The sequence below is a fragment of the Mastigoproctus giganteus genome, chromosome 4 (assembly GCF_048544385.1).
Source record: "Mastigoproctus giganteus isolate SK-2022 chromosome 4, ASM4854438v1, whole genome shotgun sequence".
Classification (NCBI taxonomy): Eukaryota; Metazoa; Arthropoda; class Arachnida; order Uropygi; family Thelyphonidae; genus Mastigoproctus; species Mastigoproctus giganteus.
In genome coordinates this window covers 1,617,851-1,633,384 of record NC_143578.1, presented here as the reverse complement: position 1 = coordinate 1,633,384, position 15,534 = coordinate 1,617,851, and the positions used below count along the sequence as shown (strand labels likewise).

General features: G+C 39.6%; 1 protein-coding gene across 1 annotated transcript in view; it reads left to right on the top strand.

Moving 5' to 3' along the window:
* The window catches only part of FASN1 (Fatty acid synthase 1), a 371,433-nt gene that overhangs the window by 249,533 nt on the left and 106,366 nt on the right, over positions 1 to 15,534 (top strand). Inside the window, exon 21 of the mRNA XM_090372546.1 lies at positions 14,986 to 15,108. Coding sequence (XP_090228672.1) covers positions 14,986 to 15,108 — 123 coding nt within the window. The remainder of the gene's footprint in view (positions 1 to 14,985; positions 15,109 to 15,534) is intronic.

Genomic DNA, 15,534 nt, shown 5'->3' with positions numbered 1-15,534 from the left:
ACATCCTTGTTTCACTCCTTTATTGGTGTTAATTGGGTCTGATAGTTGGCCCTTAGAATATTTTATACAGACTTGAGTTTTTATACAGGCTTTGGATCGCTTTCCGGAGTTGGGTTGTGATATTTTCTTCACGTAGAATCTGCCAAAGCTTTTCCCGGTTTACATTGTCATATGCCTTTTCATAATCAATAAAGAGCAGAAATGTTGGTAGATTGAATTCTCTTCTTTTCTCCAAAATTTGTTGTAGTTAGAAAATGTCATCTATTGTGCTTCTCCCTTTTCTGAACCCACATTGTTCTTCTTCTAAGAATTGTTCACTGTATTTATTAAGTTTATTCTTTAGTATATTAGAGTATAGCTTTGCAGCAGTTGACAGCAGTGTTATCCCCCTGTAGTTGTTAGGATTATTTCTGGAGCCTTTTTTGTGTAAATTGATTACTATTTTTGTTTCCCAATCTTTGGGTATCTGTTGCTTATGCCATATGATGTTAAATAATTTTTGTAGTGCATTTTTTAGTGAGGTGCACCCATATTTAAATAGTTCTACATTCAAATTGTCTATGCCTGGGCTTTTTCGGTTTTTTGATTTTTGTAATATTAACTCTAGTTCTTCCATTGTTATATTTTCTTCATCTTTGATTCATCTTCCAATTCCCTAGTGCCTGGGTTATACCATAGTTTGGAATAGTGTTGCTTCCATTCTGCTTGGGAGATGGAGTTGGTTTTTTGATCATTTGTGTCTAGTTGTAATTTCTTAAAAATTTTAAAACCTCTTCTCTGTGGGCCCATGATATCACGTTCTAAAGATTTAACAAATTTATTCCAGTCATCTCATTGTATTCTTCTGGTTAGTTTTCTGACTTCTGCTGTAAGCTTTTTATATTTTATGTGTAGGTCTTTATTTTGTAGGAACAGTTTATAGGTCTTGTTTTTCTCATTGATTGTTTGTTTCCATTCTTCATTCCAAGTTCTTAGCCAGTTTTTATTTTTTATAGGTTTATATCCAAGACTTTCTTCAGCAGCTCCCAGAATTGATTTTTTCATGTTTGACCAGATTTCCTCAAAATTATCACTTTCATCTGATTTGAGTTTAATCTTTCAATCGACTTTCATACAGGAATTTAGTGCTTTCGTCTTCCAACAAATGTATTTTTAATTTCTTAGTAGTTTTTGTTGGTATTTATTAAGATAATTTTTTTTTATTTTGAAAGTGCTTTCTACTAGGTAGTGATCACTGTCAATTTCACTGCCTCTGAATACTCCAGTGTCTCTAATTTTGTCATTTAAATTTTCATTAATGATAATATAATCTATTATAGACTTTGTGTTTCTTGCTTCCCATGTGAATGTATGGATATTCTTGTGTCTGAAAAAAAGTATTTGTAATTTTAAGTTTATTAAAAATGCAGAAGTCTATCAGGCATCTTCCATTATTGTTGACCACGAGTTCGCCTTCTGATCCTATACATTTGTCTACTGATTGAGCACCAACCCTTGCATTAAAATCTCCTGCTAGTATGAGATACTCGTTTTTGTTGGTTTGGTCTATGATCTGTTGTAATTCGTCATAAAATTCTGTGGTTTCATCAATGTTGCCTTCTACTGGTGTGTAGATGCCAATGATTGTTATTGTATAAGATAGAATTTTTAGTCTTAATTTGAATATTCTGGGTGACTATTCAAGAGTAGTCTAATATTTTGTTTTCCCATTCTTTCTTTATTATAACAGCAACTCCTGATGATGCCCACATTTCACTTGGTACGTCAGAGTATATCATTATGATGTTACCTATTTCTTTGGATCCTTTGTTCTTCTTTTTTGTTTTGGTCATGACTGCTATGTCAATATTTCTATTTTTTAGTTCCATGGTCAATTCATCTAATTTGTGATTTATTCCCCTAACGTTCCAAGTTGCTACTTTAAGTTTCTTAATCGTAGTCCTATATCCATTGCCTAGGTCTTTACCCTTGAGATCCATCCAGTTTTTTCCCTTGAGCTTATTTCGAGTATTTAGAATGTCCCCCGGATAGGTTACCAGCCTTTTGCAGGGTAAGTCTAGTGGTGGGACTGCTACCTTATAGCCTCTAGACAGACTTCAGGTACAGCATTTCCTCTGTATGTGATGGAACAGTTATACTGCTGTGACTCGGTCGCCAGAGCCTCGTCTGTGGAAACGGGTCAGTTCGCCCCGAGAAGGTGAGGTTGACATTTGGATAGGAGAGGTTATGGAATGCACGTCACCACCCCTTGAACACACTCTAAGGATTTTAAATCTTGAGAAAAAACCCTAGTCATAATCCCACTGTATAAGGCAATTGTAAGATCACATTTAGAATACTGTGTTCGAGTATGAGGAGTTAAGGATTGAAAATGCCAGAAGATTATCAAATTGTATGGAGTGTTTAATGATTTTGTAATAACTGAGAGCAAAAAGGAGGAGAAATTGTTGAAGTTAAACATAAGAAAGTCACCTGGAGTGGATGGGAGAAGGCGGCAAAGGAACTAAGCAAACCTTTTAGCCATAATTATAACGCATCCATAGCCAGGTGGGCAGGAGCAGCAGTGCGTAGCACATGCTTCTTGATTAGACCGGGGTTCGAGCCCATGACTACCAAATACGGAGGATGCGGAAAGGTCAGGGAATGACCACTGCATACCCCTGGAGCAATATGGCCTTAGTTGCTAATGATCCTGAAAAAACCAAAACAACAACAACAAGAACAAGCCATAATTCTGAGAGCATCCTTGGACATGGGGGAGGTCACCACAGACTGGAGATGTATAAATGTATCCCCAATTCACAAAGGGGGATCGAAGGGTGACACGAGTAATTACAGACCAGTTAGTTTAACTTCTGTTCCAGGCAAAATAATGGAGTCACTGGTTAAAGATGCATTGCAGGATCATCTAGACAAGACTGCAGCAATAATTCAGACACAGCATGGCTTTGTTAAGGAAAAGTCTTGTCTGACTTTTCCTTATGGGGGATTTTAATTTCCCAGATATTGACTGGAATTTGTGGGTTGGTCACTCGCACACTAGCAAGGCTTTTGTGGATTTATTGGATGATTGTTTTCTACATCAGCATGTTCGTGAGGCAACAAGAGGGAGCAATACTCTTGATCTGATTATCAGTAGTGATTCTTCATGCATTAAGAATCTGCAGATAAATGAACCACTAGGTGGCAGTGATCACAGTGTGTTGAAGTGGGATTTACTCAAGGAGGTAACTACCATCAGAGGTAAAGGGAAGGGTTTTTGTTTTTGTAAAGGCGACTATGATGGTCTGAAACAGTATTTAAATTCTATACAGTGGGACCAACTGATGATGTTACCAACAGCAAACTCAAAATGGGAAGCATTCAAGGAACTAATCTTAGAGGCTACCAGGCTTGTAACTGGATAGATCATGTAACTGGATAGATCATCTAGATCTATCCAGTTACATACCAACTAAGAAATAATGTTCAAGGTTTAGGCCTAAATGGTTGTCAGATGAACTAATGAGACATGTGGCAGAGAAGAAAAATGCATGGGATACATACAAATTAATGGGTGACATGGAAGCCTATGATAGATATAAGTTGGTCTGTAACCAAGTCACAAAGGAGATTAGGCAAAGGCAGACTACGAAAAATCCTTGGCAAAGGATGCAAAGAAAAACAGAAAAGAGTTCTTTACCTATTTAAACTCAAGAAGGAAAGGGATGAATCAGATTAGTCCACTGGATATTGATGGTACAACAGTTGAGGATCCTGCTCAGGTGGCTAACAATCTAAATAAGTATTTTGCATCTACATTCACGCATGAGGAGTTATTCAGGAAGGAGAATGATGTAGGTAAAGTAAACATTGGCAGTGAGCTGGATGATTTTGTAATAACTGAGAGGAAAGTGGAGGAGAGATAGTTGAGGATAGACATAAAAAAGGCACCTGGGGTGGATGGGATCTATCCAGTTATATTAAAGGAGGCAGCAAAGGAAGTAAGCAAACCCTATCCATAATTATGAGAGCTTCTTTGGACTCAGGGGAGGTACTCATAGACTGGAGATGTGCAAATGTAACTCCAATTCACAAAGGAGGATCAAAGGCTCACACAAGTAATTATAGACCTGTTTTATTTTAACTTTTGTTCCAGGTAAATTAATGGAGGCACTGGTTAAAGAAGCACTGCAGGATCATCTAGACAAGAATTCAGTTATAGCTCAGACACAGCATGGTTTTGTTAAGGGCAGGTCTTGCCTGACCAATTTGATTGGATACTATGATGTAGTCACAAAAGAAATGGATGCAGGGAATAACTTTGATATTATATATTTGGATCTTAGAAAGGCTTTTGATACTGTTGCACATGGAAGACTGCTGCACAAATTGGAGCAGTGTGGCATTGGAGGCAAATTGCTGCTATGGATAAGGGGATGGTTGAGTGGCAGATGACAGAGAGTGGTAATCAATGGACACTGCTCAACGTGGACTAATGTTATTAGTGGAGTTCCTCAAGGTTCAGTGTTGGGTCCGTTGTTGTTTTCGGTGTTTATGAATGATATTGATGATGGGATATCAAGTTTAATGTCCAAGTTTGCAGATGATACAAAGGTTGGCAGGGTTGTTAAGGACACCACTGACACTATGCTGCTGCAACAGGATCTGGAAAGGTTGAACAGATGGACTGAGAGGTGGCAAATGAAGTTTAACATTGACAAATGTAAAGTACTACATATGGGAAACAGTAACCCCAGAGCAACTATCAACTCTGCGGTACTACACTGACAGTGGTGGAGAATGACAAGGACCTGGGGGTAATTGTCCAGGCAGATATGAAGTTCTCTGAGCAGTGCAGACGAGCTGCAAGAGTAGCTCATGGTGTCTTGTCAATGATATACAGGAATTTTTCTAGCAGGGATAAGGAGGTGATTATTCCCTTGTATAAGGCAATGATTAGGCCACATCTTGGATACTGTATACAGGTCTGGAGGCCTCATTTCAAGAAGGATGTAGAGCTGCTGGAACGGGTACAGAGAAGGGCAACAAGATTAGTGGATGGAACAAAGGATTGCTCTTACGAAGAAAGGCTTAAGTTTTGCAAATTACAGAGTCTGGAGACTAGGCACCGGCGAGGTGATCTGATAGAGGTGTTTAAGGCTTTGAATGGTTTGAGCATGCTCAATGCCAATGGGATTCTTCATCTTGCTCAGAATAATCAGCTCAGAGGGCATAAATTCAAATTGAGGAAGGACGGATGTCGGATAGATGTGCGGAAATTTGCCTTTGGCCAGCGGGTGGTTGGTTGGTGGAACCGACTTCCATCACTTGTTGTTGAAGTTGATAGCCTAAACAAATTTAAGGCTCAACTGGACAGGTATTTCGAGCGAACGGAGGGGTGAAATGGGAGTGGTGTGTTTTTTTTTGGCTGATGCTGAATAAGCTTGCTTTCTTGCATCATATGCCTCTACTAATGCTAATGCTGACAAATTTTGATTGGATACTATGATGCAGTCACAATGAAACTGGATGCAAAGAATAATTTTGATATCATATACTTGGATTTCAGGAAAGTTTTTGATACTGTTGCATGTGGAAGGCTGCTGTACAAATTGGAGAGGTATGGCATTAATGGTAAGTTACTACAGTGGATAAAGGGATGGTTGAGTGGGAGACGACAGAGAATGGTAATCAGTGGACATTGCTCTTTGTGGAAAAATGTTATTAGTGGGTTCCCCAGGGTTCGATGTTGGGCCCATTGTTGTTTTCAGTAGTAGTGGTGGCGGCATGTGATGCAAGAAAGCAAGTCTATGAGCTTATGCAGCATCAGCCAAAAAAAAAAAAAAAATCGCACCATTCCCTCCAAATGTCTGTCCAGTTCTTCCTTAAATTTATTCAACCTATCAACTTCCACAATGACAGATGGAAATTTGTTCCAGTAATTAACCACCCACTGGCTAAAGGCAAATTTCCACACATCTATTCTACATCTGTCTTTTCTTAATTTGAATTTATACCCCCTTAGGTTCGTAATCTGAACAAGTCGCAGGATCCCATCAGAATTCAGCATGCTCAACCCATTCAAGGCCTTATATACCTCAATCAGATAACCGTGCAGGTGCGTAGTCTCCAGCCACTGCAATTTGCAGAACTTAAGCCTCTCTTGGTAAGTGAATCCCTTCATTCCCCTCACCAATCTTGTTGCCCTTCTCTGTACACCCTCAAGCACATCTACATCCTTCCTGAAATGAGGCCTCCAGACCTGTATGCAGTACTCAAGGCATGGCCTGGCCATTGCCGTATACAGAGGGACAATCACCTTCTTTTTCCTGCTAGCGAAATTCTATATATCATTGTCAAACCCTGCCCTGGCAGCCTGTCTGCATTGCTCAGAAAACTTAATATCTAACTGCAAAATTACTCCCAGGTCTTTTTCATTTTCTACAACCTTAAGTGTAGTACCACACAGTTGGTACGTTTCTCTGGGTTTACTTCTACCCATATGTAGTACTTTTCATTTGTCAAGGTTAAACTTCAGTTGCCACTTTTTAGCCCATCTGCCCAAATCATCCAGATCCTGTTGCAATAGCACACTGCCATTACTGTCATTAACAACCATGCCAACCTTTGTATCATCTGCAAACTTTGACACTAAGCCTGATATACCTTCATCGATATCATTGATAAATATACAAAACAACAGAGGACCCAACACCGAACCCTGTGCGACTCCACTAATAACATTAGTCCACGAAGAGCAGCACCTATTAACTACCACCCTCTGTGTTCTCCCTGGCGCCTCCATAGCCAGAGGCGCATTATAGCCTTAGTAGCTAATGCTCCAATAAAATCAAAACAAACAAACAAACCATAGCCAGGTGGGCAGGAGCAGCAGTGCGTAGCACATGCTTCTTGATTAGACCGGGGTTCGAGCCCGTGAGCCAACAAATACGGAGGATGCGGAAAGGTCAGGGAGTGACCACCGCATATCAATATGGCCCAGAGCAATATGGCCTTAGTTGCTAATGATCCTAAATAATAATAATAACAACAACAACTGTCTTCTCCCACTCAACCATCCTTTTATCCATTGTAGCAACTTACCCTTAATACCAGTATTTATGAATGATATTGATGAAGGCATATCAGGTTTAATATCCAAGTTTGCAGATGATACAAAGGTTGGCAGGGTTGTTAATGACACTAAAGACAGTATGCTACTCCAACTGGATCTAGATAAGTTGGGCAATTGGGCTGAGAAGTGACAATGAAGTTTAACATTGACAAATCCAAAGTACTGCATGTGGGTAGAAGTAACCCCAGAGTAACATACCAGCTGTGTGGTACTACCCTTAGGGTGGTAGAAAATGAAAAAGACCTGAGAGTAATTGTGCAGTCAGATATGAAGTTTTCTGAAAAATTCTGACAGGCTGCAAGAGCAGGTCATGAGGTTTTGTCAATGATATACAGGAATTTTGCTAGCAGGGAAAAGAAGGCGATTGTCCCTCTGTATAAGGCAATGGTCAGGCCACGCCTTCAGTACTGCGTACAGGTCTGGAGGCCTCATTTTAGGAAGGATGTAGAGTTGCTTGAGCGTGTACAGAGAAGGGCAACAAGATTGGTGAGGGGAATGAATTGATCCTCTTACCAAGAGAGGCTTAAGTTCTGTAAATTGCAGTGGCTGGGGACTAGGCACCCCTGCGAGGTGATTGAGGTGTATAAGGCTTTGAATGGGTTGAGCACACTGAATTCTGATGGCTTGCTGTTGTTGTTGTTATTTAGTTTTTTAGGAGCATTAGCAAGTAAGGCCGTATTGCTCTGGGGATATGCGGTGGTCATTCCCTGACCCTTCCACATTCTCCATATTTGGTGGTCACGGGCTCAAACCCCGGTATAATCAAGAAGCATGTGCTAGGCACTGCTGCTCCTGCCCACCTGGCTACGGAGGCGGCTCTGACGGGATTCTTCCACTTGTTCAGATTACAAACCTAAAGGGGCAAAAATTAAAATTGAGGAAAGACAGCTGTAGAATAGCTGTAGATGTGCAGAAATTTGCCTTTAGCCAGCGGGCAGTTAATCGGTGGAACAAACACTTCCATCTGTCATTGTGGAAGTTGATAGGTTAAATAAATTTAAGGAGGAACTGGACATTTAGAGGGAATGTGTGTTTTTTTTTTTTTTTTTTTTTTTTTGCTGATGCTACATAAGCTTGCTTTCTTACATCAAATTGCGTGATTACTATTACTATTTCTGCCACATGCCTTTTCTTGATATACATCAGAACTGTTCTTCTGAACTGGCTTGTATAATTCCTGCACACTCCCTCTCATACAAAGCAGTCTGGACTCCCTTTTAGTGCAATCAACCAACATCCTTTTCCTGTGCAGCTTCAAACTCACAGAATCAACTTTTCTTCTTCCTGATTTATTCATTCAACTTATTTCTGGAACAACCTTCTTTCATGTGTATTTCCTCAAAAATTACAATCTACATTAATTGAAGTCTAATGTCAACAAATATCTTCTTTCATCTTCCCAACCTTCAGCCTATGCACAGTACTAATTTCTATAGGTTGTAATTACCACTCGTGTTTGTGTTTTTCATGAAAAAAACTAGTGTTTGGTAACAAGGATATATGTTAATCTCCTGATTTATAAATATTTGATTTATGAATTTTAGTTGGCTTTTTGCAACTCCATGGAAGTGGGCCATAGACAGGAGATAAAACTGGATACTGAAAAATATATATACAGTCCATTCCGGTTATTTGGGACATTAAGCGGCTGCCCGATTAAGTGGCTACCCCAATTATCCAAAATTTCATGTAAATAGTTAAAAATACAATGTACCTCCCCCTTTACAATTGGTTCACTGTACAATCAAATCACGTTGCAGTAACCACCTCATCTGAGTTGCAGTAATCACCTCATCTGAAAAAAGACTTCAAGCTTTCTTGAAAGGGTCCAAAATGGGCAACTCTGAATGGTGAAAGTGGCAGAAGGAAGACCATGTGGAGAAGACTCCGATTATGTGGGCTACGGAGCTTTGAAACCAGACACCTCAGAGATGACCTGAGTGTAGTTTATAAGGCTCTGAGAGTGATTAGTAAAATGAATGCAGGTGGACTTCTCACTCTGTTATAAACAATTCCAGAACTAGGGGACATAAATTCAAATTACAGGGATTGAGGTTTAGATTAGACTGTAGGAAGTTTTCTTTTAGCCAGTGATTCGTTGATTGCTGGAACAAATATTAATGCAAATTACTCATTCATTTGTCATCTACCTCAGCAGGTTCATCAACGATCAAACCGCTACTGTCAAGTGGACCGATCTGATTCATCCTTTTCCTTCTAGAGTTTACATAAGTAAAGAAGTCTTTACTGTTTTTCTTTGCTCCTTTGCAAAGGTTTCTTGTAATCTGCCTTTGCTTGCCTAACGTCCTTTGTGATTTGATTACAGACTATCTTATATCTATCATAAGCTACCTGTGTCTCCTGATAATTTATATGCATCCTATTCATTTTTCTTCTCTGCCATGAGTCTGAGTAGTTCATCTGACATCCATTTAGGCCTAAACTTTGGACAGTATTTCATAGTTGGTATGAAAAGCCTAGTAGCTTGCAAGATTAATTCCTCGAATTCTTTCCATTTAGAATTTGTGGGGGAAAATTGTTACTTTAAAATTATCAATTCTGGGAAAGCAAAAATATTTCCCGTAATTCCCGGTCCACTATATAGAATTTAAAAAATCTCTGTGACCACTGTAGTCACCTTTACAAAAGCAAAAACCCTTCCCTTTACCCCTGATGTTAGTTACATCTTTAAGTTGAATCCCACATCAGTACACTGTGATCACCGCCACCTAGTGGTTCCTTTATCTGTGGATTCTTAATGCATGAATAATCACTGCTGATAATCAGATCAAGAGTATTACTCCCTTTGGTTGTATCTCGAACATGCTGCTGTAGAAAACAGTCATCCAATAAATCCACAAAAGTCTTGCTAGTGTGTGAGTGACCAACCCACAAGTTCCATTCTATATTCGGGAAGTTAAATCCCCCATTATAAGACAATCTGATTTACTGGTGCACTCTTTTTCTCTGTACAAGTTGTTCATTGTACTCATCAGAGTCATTAGGCCTATAACACACTCCTACTCTCAACCTCTAGCCAGGTGGGAAGGAGCAGCAGTGCGTAGTACATGCTTCTTGATTAGACTGGGGTTCGAGCCTGTCACCACCAAATACGGAGGATGCGGAAAGATCAGGGAATGACCACCGCATATTCCAGGAGCAATATGGCCTTAGTTGCTAATGCTCCTAAAAACCAAATAACAAACAAACAAACTCTCAACTTGATTTTCTCAATGAGTTGATAGCTGGAAAAAACTTTCATCTGTTGTTGTGGAAGTTGATAACTTAAATAAATTCAAGGCAGAACTTGACAAACTTTTGGAATGAATGGATCAATGAAATGGGAAAGTGTTTTTTTTTTTTTTTTTTTTGTTTAATGCTGTTTAAGCTTGCATTCTTGCATTATGTACCTCTATTAATGCTAATATATCATTAATTAGAATTGTTCAATGCCCATTTCATTCAGGTCTCTAATGTTTTTACAGAAAAACCTACCTAAAATCTTCCATAAAAAAATATTTTGTAAATACTTTGTAACATTTCAACTTACTGTAATTTAGTGTTCCTGCTTCAAGTGACTTCCACTGTTTTAACCCAGAACCAAGGATTTCTGCTTGCATTTTAAATAATTTTAAATTAGCATTAGCATTAGTAGAGGCATTTGATGCAAGAAAGCAAGCTTATGCAGCATCAGCCAAAAAAAAAAAAAAAAAAAAAAAAAAGTAACATAAATAAATAAAAATAACCACTTCCACTTCACCCCTCTGTTCGTTCGAAATACCTGTCCAGCTGAGCCTTAAACTTATTTAGGCTATCAACTTCCACGACAAGGGATGGAAGTCTGTTCCACCCACCAACCACCCGCTGGCTAAAGGCAAATTTCCGCACATCTATCCTACATCTGTCTTTCCTCAATTTGAATTTATGCCCTCTCAGGTGATTTTTCTGAGCTAGAGGAAGAATCCCATCAGCATTGAGCATGCTCAAACCATTCAAGGCTTTGTACACCTCTATCAGATCACCCCGCTGGTGCCTAGTTTCCAGACACTGTAATTTGCAAAACTTAAGCCTCTCTTCGTAAGAGAACCCCTTTGTCCCATTCACCAATCTAGTTGCCCTTCTCTGTACTCGTTCCAGCAGCTCTACATCCTTCCTGAAATGAGGCCTCCAGGCCTGTATACAGTACTCTAGGTGTGGCCTGACCATTGCCTTATACAAGGGAATAATCACCTCCTTATCCCTGCTAGAAAAATTCCTATATATCATTGACAATACACCATGAGCTACTCTTGCAGCTCGTCTGCACTGCTCAGAGAACTTCATATCTGCCTGCACCACCACCCCCAGGTCCCTTTCATTCTCTACCTCTGTCAGTGTAGTACCACAGAGTTGATACGTTGCTCTGGGGTTGCTGTTTCCCATATGTAGTACTTTACATTTGTCAATGTTAAACTTCATTTGCCACCTCGAAGCCCATCTGCTCAACCTTTCCAAATCCTGTTGCAGCAGCATAGTGTCAGTAGTGTCCTTGACAACCCTGCCAACCTTCGTATCGTCTGCAAACTTGGACATTAAGCCTGATATACCATCATCAATATCATTTATAAATACAGAAAACAATAAAGGCCCCAATACTGAACCCTGAGGGACTCCACTAATAACATTAGTCCACGATGAGCAGCGTCCACTGATTACCACTCTGTCTTCTCCCTCTCAACCACCCCTTTATCCATAGCAGCAACTTGCCTCCAATGCCACACTGCTCCAATTTGTGCAGCAGTCTTCCATGTGCAACAGTATCAAAAGCCTTTCTAAGATCCAAGTATATAATATCAAAGTTATTCCCTGCATCCAGTTCTTTTGTGACTGCATCATAGTATCCAATCAAATTGGTCAGGCAAGACTTCCCCTTAACAAAACCATGCTGTGTCCTAGCTATAACTGAAGTCTTGTCTAGATGATCCTGCAGTGCTTCTTTCACCAGTGCCTCCATTAATTTTCCGGGAACAGAAGTTAAACTCACAGGTCTATAATTACTTGTGTCAGCCTTTGATCCCCCTTTGTGAATTGGGGTCACATTTGCACATCTCCAGTCAATGGGTACCTCCCCTGAGTCCAAGGAAGCTCTCATAATTATGGCTAAGGGTTTGCTTACCTCCTTTGCTGCCTCCTTTAATATAACTGGATAGATCCCATCCACCCCAGGTGCCTTTCTTGTGTTTATCTTCAACAATTTCTCCTCCACTTTGCTCTCAGTTATTACAAGATTCTCTAGCTTACTGCTAGAGTTGAATACACCTCTGGCATTCCCCTCGCTGAATAACTCCTCATGTGTGAATGTCGATGCAAAATATTCATTTAGTTTGTTAGCTACCCGAGCAGGGTCATCAACAGTTGACCCATCGATCTCAAGTGGACCAATCTGATTCATCCCCTTCCTTCTAGAGTTTACATAAGTAAAGAACTCTTTGCTGTTTTTCTTCGCATCCCTTGCCAAGGATCTCTCGTAATCTGCCTTCGCCTGCCTAACCTCCTTTGTAACTTGGTTACAGATCAACTTGTATCTGTCATAGGCGTCCGTGTCACGTGTTAATTTGTATGTATCCCATGCATTTTTCTTCTCTGCCATATGCCTCATTAGTTCATCTGACAACCATTTAGGCCTAAACCTTGAACAATATTTCTTAGTTGGTATGTAAAGCCTAGTAGCTTCCACGATAAGTTTTTTGAATTTGCTGTTGGCAGTATCATCAGTTGATCCCACTGTATAGAATTTAAATACTGTCTCAGTCCATTGTAGTCGCCTTTACGAAAGCAATACCCCTTCCCTTTACCCCTAATGGTAGTTACCTCTTTGAGTAACTCCCACTTCAGCACACTGTGATCACTGCCACCAAGTGGTTCATTTATCTGCAGATTCTTAATGCATGAAGAATCACTACTGATAATCAAATCAAGAGTATTACTCCCTCTAGTTGCCTCCCGAACATGCTGATGTAGAAAACAATCATCCAATAAATCCACAAAAGCCCTGCTAGTGTGTGAGTAACCAGCCCCCAAATTCCAGTCAATATCTGGGAAATTAAAATCCCCCATTATAAGACTCTCTGATTTACTGGCCCACTCTATTTCTCCGAACAGTTTCTTATTATACTCATCAGAGTCATTAGGCTTATAGCACACTCCTACTCTCAATTTTGATCTCCCAATGCTTGTCACACCAAACTGACTCGACACTGCACTGTCCAGCGATGTCGACTGGCTTCACTTCCTTGGATTTTATGTGTTTTTTAACTAATAGCATAACCCCTCCTCCCTTCCTATCCTGTCTATCCTTTCTGTAGACATTGTACTCCCCAAATTCCAGTTCTGCATTTCTTATATCTGTGTGACACCACGTCTCTGAAATCCCCACAATATCTGCCTTTGATGTTTTGAGCAATACCTCAAATTCATCAAATTTATTTACTAAACTCCTAGCATTGGTGTACACACAAGTATACATGCACCTGTTCTTTTTCTTAGCTACCCTAACACAACCCATGTGTTTACTTGTACCCCAATGATTCCCAGCAGTCTCTGAAATATCCTGCATCTTATTTTCCAGGCTGCGGCTCATTCCAATAGAAGCAGTGCAAGAATCACTTTCACCTCTGCCAGTGGCTACTGTTAATCTATTAGTCCTTGTATCCCCCCAATCTAGCAGTTTTCCGACCCACCTAACATTGCCTCGATAGCATCAGCAAACATTCTTGCACCCTTTCTATTTAAGTGTATCCCATCCCTGTAGAAGCAGTCTCTCCTGTTAACAAGTACAGACCAGGCTGAAAAAAATTCTACCCCTTGAGCCCTGCACAATCTTTCCAGGGCCGAATTGATTGACAGGGCTCTCATCATATACTCCCTCCTATCGTGTCTGGGCAGAATTGCAGACACTTTCAATTTCAACCCTAATTCACGGCTTTTTTTCATCAGTGACCTGTACTTGTCAAGTAATTCCGCCGGTCTCCTACTCTTAATGTCATTAGTAGTCAAATCACCAACTAAGTAATTAAACTCATCCTGCTTAATTCAGTGCTGTGCATTATAATTTTATAGTTGGTAGTCCAAATCTGTTGAAGTGGACAGTCAGCAAAGCTGCAACACAAGAATTCATTACATGTAACAAGCCTTATTGCAGATGATGCTTTAGGATATTTGATGCCGTTTTCGTGTTTTTCTGATAAACCCTAATATTTTGTCATACAGAAATAGCAATTGTTGATGTTGTCACGTGGTAACACACCATAAAGTAAAAGTAAAGTGCAGCCATTATCAACCCACTGCAGGATGGAAGCCTCCTCAACAATTCATGCTGAGTGAAATGGACCATAATCTGCCACGCTGGTCCAGTGCAGGTTGGCAGATCGACCGTATTCAGCAGTCAGGGGCTTGAACCCCGGTCTACTCAAAGAGCGTGTGCTACTGCACTCCCGCTCCTGCCCACTCGGCTACAGAGGCCGTCCCTAAGAACATCAAAATACATACTTTTAATTTTTCCATTAGTCGCATCCTCAGATTTGTTGTACAAATCTGAGGATGCGCTGTATTACCTGTATTTGTTGTACAGGTAATACAGCACTTATGTGGAACCCAAGTTTTGTCTTGATTACCAGCCTTGCAACCAAAGTATGAATAATATGCATTCGGATTTTTTTTTTCCGAGTGTTTATTGTAAACCAGTCACACACACACACACACACCCAGCAGAAATTGCAGAGTGATTCTCTTCTTTGTTACCTCTTCAACATCTACAATAAGGCTTTTTACATGTAATGAACATGTAACAATTATCAATACTAATATTTATATATATTTTTCATTTTCAGGAGTTGATCTGGTGCTAAATTCTTTAGCAGAAGAAAAACTTCAAGCAAGTGTGAGATGTCTTGCTCAACATGGTCGCTTTTTAGAAATTGGCAAATATGATCTTTCCAACAATAATCCACTTGGTAAGTACTTATTTGGACATTTTAAAGCAATTTGCATCAGTCGAAAAATGATCTAAAATTTTATTCTTGCTGAGTGAGACACGATATAACGGACTGAGGGGAAACAAAGAGTAATTGTTTCCTGAACTCAACTGAGATTATGATATTTTAATATCATTGACTTAGTCATATTGTTAAATGGGATCCTCCTCCTTTTTTTTTTTTTTTTTTATCAGCAAGCAATATCAAAGTTATGGTAAGCTTATATTAATGCTGCATCACCGTACACTTCAGATAAAAGTTATTTAAGGGCACATTTGGGCTTATGCAGGTTATTCAACAGAGAGTGAGAAAACTTTCTATTGAATAACCTCTTGCATATGTCATGTAATTTAGATAATTTACTTTAAGATAATTTTATTTTCATTTATTTATAAACTTTAGCTC